This window comes from Adiantum capillus-veneris, chromosome 28, assembly GCF_014529385.1.
Source record: "Adiantum capillus-veneris isolate H3 chromosome 28, ASM1452938v2, whole genome shotgun sequence".
In the NCBI taxonomy this organism is placed as follows: Eukaryota; Viridiplantae; Streptophyta; class Polypodiopsida; order Polypodiales; family Pteridaceae; genus Adiantum; species Adiantum capillus-veneris.
Window position 1 is genome coordinate 134,966,370 of NC_140958.1, and position 12,175 is coordinate 134,978,544.

A 12,175-nucleotide genomic window follows, 5' to 3' on the forward strand; every position below is an offset into this window, starting at 1 on the left:
GGATGCCCCATGCCCCCTCTCCCACATAAAGTACCCGAAGAGGAGTTTCGCCAATGACACATTGTGAGTCCACATGGAATACACGCTCACAGCCTCCGCCACCAGTATAGAATTCCTCACACATCTCTTCTTGATGTTGACACATGATGGCTTCATCCAAAGAGCCTAATACATGGCAATATCTCACACTCAGTATGACCATGGAGATCGGTCAGCTCTGAGTATCAACATAGGCTAGAGATTGAGGTAGGTCAAGCTACAGGCATCCCACAGGAGGATCGACCATATAGACTTTGTCGACAGGAGTATCACTGTGTATGCAGATGTCCTCACAGCAGTGATAATAGCCCACATTACTTGGAGGAGGAGATATATCATTACCTAGGCAGTGATGATGATGACTCAGAATCAAAGATATATGGGTCTTTTCCTCCTTGTCATGCATCGGGATAGAGAGCACACACTTCACGCAGGAGGATATAAGGGTCAGGTCAGACAGATACAGCTGACTGATGTCCATGGACCATCTCTTACCAACTGACACCTAAGAACAGAAAAAGACAGACTTCCTTAATTCAAATGAGTACATGCGAAAAATGGAGCAAACACAAAGCATAATTTTGAACAAACAACATAACCTCAGCTCCATAAAGCTGTGGTGTCCAGATTGTGGCATTATCCCAATCGTAAACTCTGTTCACACAGTGAAACTTCCAGTGCCGGCCCTGCCAATGGGAAGAGATAGGGTAAGACCACCATTTTGATTTGATGACGGGTGTAAAACAGCAATCGAAGTTACCTCAAGCAGATGGCTGTTAAATTCAGGAGGCAAATCATATATATAGATAAGAGGATGCTTCTTCTGCACACCTACAGTCCTGCTTTGTAAGACACCTTTACCAACAACAGATGACTCCATCCCCTCATCAGGAGGGGTCTGTCCTGATGCCAACCATTTTGGCCAAAGTGCTCTATCTACTAGAGAAGAAGGCATGCTACAATCAATGCCATACCAGCCTGGTTTACACTGCAAAGAAGCTGCATGTGTTGAAATTTTAAACAACAGCCCACACCTTAAAAAACTCCTAGATCAAAATGCAACTACATAAATCTTACCTGACAAATGCCACCTTTGCAAAATCCATTTCCAGAGCATTGATTAATGCAGACACATTGGATGGCAATCTCACAGAGACGTCCAGCTGTGCAATCGTACTTACATTCACATTGCTCTTTTACTTTCGCGTGTTTGTTGTTCCAATCAATGGGGTCCACATTGCACCAGCCTTCCTTTGTACTGACGTTTGTGAAAATATCCCAATCCGGCTTGGCCCAATCCACCATTGTGCCACTAAATTTCAATTACATCATCTCTCTCTCTCTCTCTCTCTCTCTCTCTCTCTCTCTCTCTCTCTCTCTCTCTCTCTCTCTCTCTAGTGTAGCAGTTTTTGACCTAGTAGATAGCAAATCACTCTTTTGATCATAACTTCTTCATCCGAATTCCAATTTGGGTGATCCCTAGCCTCAATTAAAGAGCACGATGCCCTCTATGCATTGATGTAAAGACAGAAATTTTTAGAATTATGGAAGCCATTTCTGCAACAGCATTTTTTCTGAAGTCAGCAGGTTCGGGAAAGTTGACTATAATCTATTATTTTACATACAATGTCTTCCGGCACTTGCAAGGGTTCTTCTTCTTCGACAAGGTCCACAACCATTGTAGAGAATGATCCAAAATCTCCTAAGTGTGGAGATAGCAACACAACCACTCAACCAACGGCATCGGAAACCTTGATCATGGCATACTTGGTATCATTGCAAGAGACCGTAAACAAACAAGGTGAAGACTTACGGGCACTTGCAATGGAGACTGGCACGCTAAGGGTTCTTGTGGTTGAGAATGAGAATCTCAAGAGGACACTTGAGATGCAAACAACACGTTTGATGCAACTTGAAGAGGAAGTCAAGGAATGTAAACGCTCTCTTGTGGACTAAAATGTTTTGAAGGAGCACATGAGCAAGGTAGAGCATGACCATGTATTGAAAGAGAAAAAATTTGACACCATGAGCCGAGAGTATGTGACATGGAAAAATGTATGCACAAACAAGTCTTGGGCCTGAGGTGTGTTGCATTTGAAGCCGGGGAAGCGCATTATGAAGTGGGAACTGAAGCGATAGGAGTTTGAGTTCGAGTTCAAAATTGACCATACTAGTCGGTCCCACTTAGCACACATTTTGGTCAATAAGGGGGTTGATTGTCCGGCTTATCCAAGGGTGGTTCAAGATGAAGCTAAAGAGGATCCAGATTTGGAAGGTGCTTTTACTATTTGGTTTGATGGGGCATATTGAACAGTGGTACAAAAGGCAGGAGGTGGTGTGGTGATAAATGACCCACAGGGCAAAGTCATCTTTTCAAAAGCTTACGCTCTTGAAGATTGGACGTCCACACCAATAATGAAGCGGAGTACCTCACTCTTCATTTGGGTCTGAGGTAGTGAGTGAAGTTTGACATATCCAGACTGGCAGTCAAAGGTGACATGTTGCTGGTTATCAAGCAGCTTTTAGGTCAGTGACAGGCAAAGAGAGATTCCCTTAAGCATTGGTTTTTTGTCATTAAAAAGCTCTGAAAGTTTTTTAAAGAGGTCCAATTAAGCATGTCAAGAGAGAACAAAATCAAGAAGCGGAACAGTTAGCTAGCTGCAAAGTACATGTACATGTTGCAGGTCTGTACGTGACACCAGCCGCTTATGCGGGGAGGGAAACATTGAAGGGATGGATGATTTTTGAAGCACAGGACAATGTCCAGAAGGTCTCTCCAAGCTACAAAAGAGAATAGTGCAAAAGGCTCGCAGGTTTACTTTGGTGGGCAAAGACCTGATGACCTATGGTAGAGATGGGGTTCTAAGGAGGGTGCTTTACAAGGAAGAGATAGGCATGGTGCCGGAGCAATGCCATGAAGAAAGTGGACATCAAGTTAAAGCCTAGATGTTGTTTCGAGTGTTAAGAGCAGGTTTTTGGTGGCCTTTTGTCACGTGCACATCTAACCCTATGTGCATGTGGACAAGCTACTTCAAGTCCAAGGTTCAGGTCAACTTAGGAAGTGTTCTTGCACCTTTGTGAGCCTGTGCGCATGACGTTCATGTCCAGGCACTTAATGTAGTTGCATATCCTCTGGTTACACACAGCATGATCATCAGCATTACAGTCAATACCCATCATGAGCATTTACAGTGCATAGAACCCATTTTCCCTATTTATTTATTTTTCACTTATTATTTAATAAGTGACTGTTGGGAAACTGGGTAGGGCAAATTTGCTAAGTGACTATAAATAAAACCTAGCGCTAGCACTTTCTCGCAGAAGAGGCAGCAGAAGTTCCAGTGACTTGCAATGCACCTTCTCAGCAAGACCGGCAGGAGGCCTAGCGTTTCCAGCCAATAGGAGAGCAGATAGCGTTTTTGGCTACAGATCAACCTAGCATCTTCTGCAACAGATACAGTCTAGCATTTTCAGCAAATACCAGTTTCCAGCACTTGCAAATTGCAGATCAGGCCTAGCGTTTTTGCATCTTGCAAATACCTCTAGCGTTTTCCAGTTTCCCGACGACATCTCAGCCCCTTGCATCAACGTTTTCAATTTTCAGCACTTAGACATCGCAGATCAGCCCCCAGCCTCGCAAATTTCACCTACTCGCAGTAGATCCTTGCCGTACCGTCAGATCAGCCAATGTTTGCAGATTCAGCCCGCTATCCGCAGATTTCAGCATCTGCATTTTCAACGCATCCTCGTCGTGTCGTGAGCAGAAGTCAGCGTTTTAAAGATTTCAACCCTAGAGTTTTCAGATTTCAGCCCGTCCTCGTCGTCATCATCATTGTCGTCGACATCGTCGGCAAGTCCATTGCATCTAGACCATTGTACCAGATTTGTGCAATCAATAGCATAGACCTCTCTCGCCATAGAGAGCGGGGCCCTTGGAGGAAGGTTTGAGAACCATCTAGTGTCGTTCTCTCTCTCTCTCTCTCTCTCTCTCTCTCTCTCTCTCTCTCTCTCTCTCTCTCTCTCTCTCTCTCTCTCTCTCTCTCTTAGAACCTTCATTCACTTTGTTTGTGATCATTGCACTCTCTCACTAAAGGAACGGAAGGCTCTCCCTTCCGTAGAGCCTTCCGTAAGTAAAAGGAACCCTTGAGCACAATTCGGAACACTCATCTTGAGCGAAGTTCAACATTCTCTTACGCTGCACCTTACATTGGTATCTACTATGAGAGCTTTGGCAATGTTTTGTATCACTCAAGGAAAGAACCACAAGAATTTTTTTTGCGACCGCAAACATAACCCAAGTCCACTTGGGCGTGTCGATTCCTAATCGTGTTTTTGAAGAGTGACAAGTAACCCAAGAAAGAAGGGCTTGTTTAACCTCCCCTTGTTCCTCTTTTCACTTGAGGACGGACCGTGCACTTAGCGGCCGGCCAATCGACGTGAGGTGGGAAAAAGAAACCTTGGTGTGAGAGCAAGGCCACCAAGGGATGCGCCCGCAAGGAAGAGTCGAGCTCGGGTAAGAGAAAAGCCTTATCTAACACAGATTGCAAGCTAAAGAACTCAAGAACCTCAAGAACCCTAAGAACCCAAGAACCTCAAGACACCAAGTTCCTCGCGAACTTAAGAACCCAAGATCTCAATGTATGGTCATCACCCGAAGCGGAATGGATACTTTGCATGGAGGTGATGAGCATGGAGGTGGTGAAGAATTTTCCCCACCAGGAGGTTTTTTCAACCCTCCCCCTTCCCCACCTACACCACGGTTTCCACCAAATCCTATGGAGGCTTTCGTCAAGTCGATGATCGACATGATGCTACAATAAGAGGTGCAACGAGCCAACTTGGATTGCGAGCGCGAAGAAAGATGGTTAGCCTTGGAGCGTGAGTGTGAGCAAGCGTGCTTGGCGGCCGAAGAAAGAAGCGTAGCCTTGGAGCGTGAGCGTGAGCAAGCGCACTTGTCGGCCGAAGAAAGACGAGCGGTCTTGGAATTAGAACGTGAGGCGCAGAAAGACCAACGCATGCAAGAGTTAGTTCTACAGGTACTCACCTCGAAGTCCGAGCCACTCAGGACGTGGACGAATCATCAGGTAGCACAAGTCGAGAAGCAGATTCCAACAACCCCGTCACTGAGAAGTTGGCCTTCCATAAGTATGACGGTAAGATGGATGCTAGTATTATTCATTCTTGGTTGCATCAATTTAATGCTTACTTTGCGACAACTAAGAAAACAGGAAATAGCAAGGTTTTGACGATAGCCATGTACCTTGCCGGTGATGCCATTAATTGGTATCACGCATGGCAAGAGGCACACTTGACCGCGCATCTAGAGGAAGCCGAAGAAGGCGTGCCCCTTTCCTTCAATTGGGTCGACTTCCAAGACAAGCTCAAGGCGCGGTTTATGCCACCTCGGTACATAGCACGGTTAAAAGACGCTTGGCGCAGCCTCGAGCAAAATGGTATGCCAGTCATGTCTTTCTCGAATCATGTTTTGCAACTGGGCACCCAATTACACAAATCAGATGATGAGCGCAAAGAGGCATTCCTTTATGGATTGGACGAGTATATCAAGTTTGATGTCAAAGGAGTCGATCCAATCGATCTCAACAAGGTGGTAGCGATTGCTCTTGCACAGGTTATGAAGCACAACAAAGGAAAGCCTAAGGAGAATAAGGCTTCTCACAGTACCTCTCATACTCCTCAGAACCCACAAAACCATAAGAACGGTAAGAATGGTAAGAACAGTAACTCTTCTGGCCAATCTTCCTCTAATCCTTCAGAAAAAAAATCTTAAAATGAATCTAAGGGTAAAGCTAACACATTTGCTACACCTAAGCTCACCCCATATGAAAAAGCTGCACAAGGAATTTTAGGAGGGTACATAACAAGTCATTTATTCTAAGAAAGGTAGATGTTATCAATGTCACACTAAAGGTCACATAAGACGAGATTGTCCTAAGAATGAACCTAAAGAACCCACAAAGGGACCCACAGAATTCACATCTTCTATTAATGCAATCAGAGAGCACACTAATGTGTCCCAAGTTTCTCACGATCATGCCGATGCATCTCTCATGCATTGTTATGGTTATGTGAATGTCAACGCATTTTGGTCTTCTTTGATTCTGGTAGTATGCATGATGTGATTAGCGACTCTCGTGAAGAGCGCACATCTAAAAGCTCGACCCATTGATCCCATTGCGGCCTCTGGGTTTGCTCCTAGCATGCACTCTTCGTTTACGCATGAATGTCATGATGTAACCGTGTCCATTCAAAATGTTCGTTTTCGTCGAAAGTTTTTTATTTCTCCTCTCTCGGGATACGATGTGATTTTTGGCATTAAGTGGTTTAAAGGTCATAAATCCACAAGTTTGTTGGAAAGAAAACACTCTCAATCTCGCAATTAAAGGAGCACCTCTCGTGGTTCTTCAATGTGCCACTAGGACTCCATCTATGTCACTAATCTATTACTCTCATGTTTTGGACGAGGATAAACCACGTAGTCTCATTCTAGAAAAGCATGATTTGTTGCATGACAAAGAACAAGAAAAGACACATGACATTGAACCCGAAAAAGAACAAGAAATGGAGAGACTCGGTCATTCCTTTTCCAAAGCACGACATACATGTTTTGCATGACAGAGATGTGATTGTTGTCATGTGACACATCCAACCCTATGTGTCCGTGGACAAGCTACAGCATGATCAGGGTTCAGTCAATCCAGTCAGTCTAGATTAGAAGTGATCTGGCACTTTTGTGAGTCTATTCGTAGACCGTGCATGCCTAGTCACTTAGTATAGATGCATATCCTCTGGTTGCACACACCATGATCATCAGTATTTCCATCAGAATCCATTAGAATCAGTTAGGGGATTTTTCCTGTGACATTTTTCACTTATTAATTTAAGTGACTTTCCAACAAAAGTAGGTAGGGCAATTTGGGTAAGAAAATATATAAGCAAACCAAAGTTAGCACTAAATGGCAAAAGAGGCAACAGGAGCCAAGCTCAGCAAGCAACTTCTCAACAGAACCTTGGCGTTTCCCCCTTCCATCAAGCCTAGCGTTTTTCCTCATCGCTAGCACATCCCTTGCCTTGGCGTTTTCAGCCAGATCTGGACCGCTTAGCCTCCCTTGCATCTAGCGTTTCCATCACCATCAGATGGCTGCCAACTACCAGCGTTTTCAGCCCTAACGACAGCAGATTCAGCAGCATTTTCAGCATCAGATAAGCAGCGTTTTTCAGCCTCAGAAACGGTAGCATATCAGCGTTTTTGTCAAGATTTTCAGCCCCCCAAAAATGCAGCCAAACCTGCGTTTTTTTCAGCAGTCCAACAGCCCGGAAATTCAGCGATCTTTCACATCAAAGTTCAGCAGATAGCGTTTTCTGGACATCAGTAGAAAGATTGCAGATTTCAGCCCTTAGGTCGGTCTCATCGTCATCGCCGACATAGCCTAGACTTGCATCAATCTCTCATGACGGTTTCTTGTATTTTCGCCACCGTCTTTATGTGTTCCCTTTCCACAGGCATGCCGTATTGTACGATGCACATGATTCACTCACAGATGAGCACGAATGTATGCGGATCTCTCTCGAAAAGAAAAACAGTTTGCATTCAAGGAATTTAAATTGTTTACAGATTGTCCGTTTTGTCAATCGCTTTTACGTGTCTCTTCCTTGGCATGACACATTCTTAGAAAGAGCACGAGAAAGATTGTCTATCAAGCATCCGCATTTGCATTGTGATTTGCCACAATTGATACGTTTAGGACGACAAATCAAGATTCCTCCTCCGAAGGACCCACTCTCTATGGCAAGAGTGGTCTACTTATGATTGCACAAATCTCTACAATGCATGGAGTTGCCGATGATGTCGACGACCATGAGGACGACGACGAGACGGGCTGAAATCTGAAAATGCTAAGGGCTGAAATCTGCAAATCTTTATCCCTTGAATTCTGACTCTATGTCGATGACGACGATGCGATGACGACGCGCTGAAAACGCAGATGCTGAAATCTGCATTTTTCGGGCTAAATCTGCAAACTACGCGGGATCTGACCGTGCGGCGAGGATCTGCTGCGATAAGGTGAGATCTGCGAGGTTTGGGGATTCTACTGCGGAGTTTGACTGCTGAAAACTAAAAACGTTGGCGCTACTGCTGCTTCTGTCGCAAAGATCTGCAAAAACACTAGTTCTCTGGCTAATCCAAAAACGCTAGGCTGATTTGGGGTTCTGCGGTGGAAATTTGCTAGCGCTAGGGCTGATCTGCTGTTGTGGGGGAATCTGCTAGCGCTAGGGCTGATCTACTATCTATTGTCGCCATGAATCTGCAAGTGCAAAAACGCTGGCTGATCTGATGCAAAAACGCTAGGCCTTCTGTAACGCTGAAAATGCTAGAGTTGTCGCACGGTCGGTCTTGCTGAGAAGTTGCCTGTTGAGTAGCAAGGTGCTCCTGCTGCCTCTTCTGCCAAAGAGTGCTAACTTTGGTTTGCTTATATATTATCTTAGCAAAATTGCCCTACCTAGTTCCCAACAAAAGTCACTTAAAATAATAAGTAAAAAATGTCAAAAAAATAGGAAAAATAGGTTTAATGCACTGGAAAATTCCCCTGATGGATTCTGATGGGAATGTTGATGATCATGCTGTGCAACCGGAGGATATGCATCTAATCTAAGTGACTGGTCATGCACGGTCTGCGAACAGACTTACAAAAGTGCCAGATCACTTCCTATTCTAGATTGACTTGACTGAACTGAACCCTAGTCATGGACAGATAGGGTTGGATGTGTCACGTGATATCCGCTCCTTTTCAAAGTGAGGTACTTGTACCGAATTGTATGGCGTCGAGGGAGATTGCCAACAACATCCAAAATCCTCGAAAGGACTCTTCGTCGGTTCACTCTGATGTGTGGGTTGTGTGATACTTGAACTTCATAAAGGTCTACAACGCTTGTGTCTTTAGGCCGCGCCGAAAGCGACACAAAGTCTTCTATGGATCCTTCGATGCTTCAACTTTGTCTAGAGTCATGCTTCTTCCTTCTTCAAGAATCTCCATGGCTGAAAATTCCTAAAACCACTTCCACCACAAAAACATGAACATACCCATTCCATGTAAAGTGACTAGAAAAAATCTAATCTTCCTAAAAGACTGTGCATGCAATTTAGATGAAACAAGAGACGGAGTACCAAACCATTCATCAACCACATGCAAAACATGGGATTCAAACTCGTCTTTTTGATCTAAATCAATCAATTGTGGCAAATCTCAATGGACATGCCGATGCTTGATTCTCAATTCTTCTTGTGCTCTTTCTACGACTTTGTCATACGAAGGAAGAGATATTGAATGTGACCTCCTAGAATGCAAACATTTCATCTTTTTATGAGAAATCGGCATACATCCGTGCTCATTCATAAGTGAATCATGCTCAACGTACAAGATGGCACGCCTAGGAAAAGGGATCCCATAAAGACGCTGACTAAAATACAGGAAACGATCACGAATGAAACACTCAACAAATGCGTACTGACTAATCATTTGAACACATAGTACTTCTTGTGGGGGTTTTGTGGACCTAGGCTCGAGAGCCAAGGTCGGTTCTTCGTGATCGATCGAACCTGCAATGAGGTTAGCTCACTAGAGAAAGTAACAACTAACTCATCATCCTTGTGAACAATCACATCATCGTCATGCAAATCATCATGCTTGTGAGAAATCACATCTTGATCATGCAAATCATCATGCATGTCATTGTCATACAATTCTTCATGCTTATCCTTATCATCCAAATCTGGCAAAAAAGATAATGAGAGAGTCTCCTTCTCCTGAAACCTTTCAATCTTCGACTGCACATTAGAAATGAGAGATGGAGAATGAACAACTTGCTCTCCACGAATGACAATGGGAGAGTCACTTTTGGCATTGAAAGTAAACGTATTTTCCGCTCAATCAATGAGAGGGTTATGCTCACAAAACCATCTAATGCCCAAAATCATATCACATCCTGAGAGAGGAGAGATTAAAAATTTTCTTCGGAAAGCAACTTGTTGAACTGTAAACAACACATCAAGGCACTCTTTCGTGATGAGAGAGTCCATACCGGGAGCGAAGCCAGAGACCTCGAGAGGAGATTTCTGACTAACCTCTAGGCGGGCTCTCTCAACAAGAGAGAGACTGATCACATCATGCATACTGCCTGGGTCAAACAATATGACAAAACACTGCCCTGTCATATGACCATAACATTTAATGAGAGACTCATCAATGGGAGGGTCATGAGAAACTTGGGACACACTCGTGTTGTCATTAATTGCATTGACAGAGGAAGTGGGTTCTGTGGATTCTTTAGATTCATGAGAGTCGAGCTTAGAACATGTTCTTTTTATGTGACCCATAATGTGACAATGAAAACAACGACCTTCCTTAGAATAAGTGCTTTGCTTTTCCGACGTGATGTATCCTCCTAAAATTCCTTGTGCTACCTTTTCATATGGAGTGAGCTTAGGTTTATAGCAACTGTGTTAGCTTTACCCTTAGGTTCATTTTGAGAGTTCTTTTCGAAGAGACTATTGGAAGATTGGTTAGAAGAGTTACCGTTCTTACCATTCTTACCGTTCTGAGGGTTCTAAGAAGTCTGAGAGGTACTTATCAAAGTCTTGTTTTCCTTGGGCTTTCCCTTGTGCTTCATCTCCTATGCGAGAGCAATCGCCACCGCCTTGTTGAGATCGATTGGATCGAGCAACTCGACATCATACTTGATATACTCGTCCAATCCATAAAGGAATGCCTCCTTGCGCTCCGCATCCGATTTGCGTAATTGCGTGCCGAGCAGCAAAACAGAATTAGAGAAAGATATAACTAGCATACCATTTTGCTTGAGACCGCGCCAATCGTCCTTCAATCGTGTGAGGTACTGTGGTGGCATAAACCGCGCCTTGAGCTTGTCTTGGAAATCATCCCAACTGAAGGAAAGGGACGTAAATTCGTCAGCTTCCTCTAGGTGCGCGGCTAACTGTGCCTCTTGCCATGCGTGGTACCAATTGATGGCATCACCGGCAAGGTACATAGCTGCCGTCAAAACCTTGCTATTTCCTATCTTCTTAGTTGTCGCAAAATAAGCATTAAATTGATGCAGCCAAGAATGAATAACCGTAGCATCCATCTTACCATCATACTTACTAAACTGGATCTTCTCTGTGACTGGGTTGTTTGAGTCCGAATTTGAGTCCGAATCTCGGCTTGCGCCACTAGATGAACTACCAACATCTTTGGCTGGTTCGAACTTTGAGGCAAGAACCTGTCGAACCAATTCTTACGTGAGTAGGTCTCACTGAACCTCACGATCGGCCTCCAAGGCCGCTCGTCTTTCTTCGGCTTCCAAGCGTGCTTGCTCACGCTCACACTCAATAGCCGCCTTTCTTTCTGCTTTTCTTTCTTCTCGTTCAGCGCTCGCGTTCTAAGGCAACGCGAGTTGCTTCTTGTCGTGCGATCATGTCCATCATTGATTTCACCAAGGCCTCCATAGGATTTGGTGCAATTTCGGGCGTAGATGGCGTAGGGGGAGGGTCGGGAAAACCTCCCTGGTGAGGAAATTCTTCTTCGCTACTTTCATGCCCATCACCTCCATGCGAAGTATCCATTCCGCTTCGGGTGATGACCATACACAATGATCTTTGGTTCTTAAGTTCACGAAGAACTTGGGATCTTGTGGGTCTTGGGTTCTTGGGGTTCTTGAGGGTCTTGAGGTTCTTGAGCTTCTTCTTTCGCTCGCAATCTATGTTAGAGAAGGATCTTCTCTTCACCCGAGTTCTACTCTTTTCCGCGGGTGCAACCCTCGGCGGCCTTGCGCTCACACCAAGGTTGCTTTTTCCCACCTCACGTCGATTGGCCGGCCGCTAAGTTCACGGTCCGCTCTCAATGAGTGAAAAGAGGCACCAGGGGAGGCTGGACAAGACCTTCTTTCTTGGGATTCCTGTCACTCTTCAAAAACACAATTAGGAATCGACACGCCCAAGAGAACTTGGGTTACATGCAATCGCAACAAGCAAAAAACAAATTATGTGGTTCTTTCCTTGAGTGATACAGAACACTGCCAAAGCTCTGATACCAATGTAAGGTGCAGCGGATTGAAAGTTGAA

At 44.5% G+C, this 12,175-nt stretch overlaps 1 protein-coding gene across 2 annotated transcripts in view; it reads right to left on the reverse strand.

Annotated features, from left to right (window-relative positions):
- LOC147421346 (exostosin family protein) overlaps positions 1-12,175 on the reverse strand; it is a 149,287-nt gene that overhangs the window by 61,887 nt on the left and 75,225 nt on the right. For both annotated transcript variants that reach the window (XM_086504018.1, XM_086504017.1), the window contains exons 4-6: positions 1,117-1,351; positions 800-1,027; positions 639-725 (exon numbers count right to left, since the gene is read on the reverse strand). In XM_086504018.1, coding sequence (XP_086360144.1) covers positions 639-725; positions 800-1,027; positions 1,117-1,351 — 550 coding nt within the window. The remainder of the gene's footprint in view (positions 1-638; positions 726-799; positions 1,028-1,116; positions 1,352-12,175) is intronic.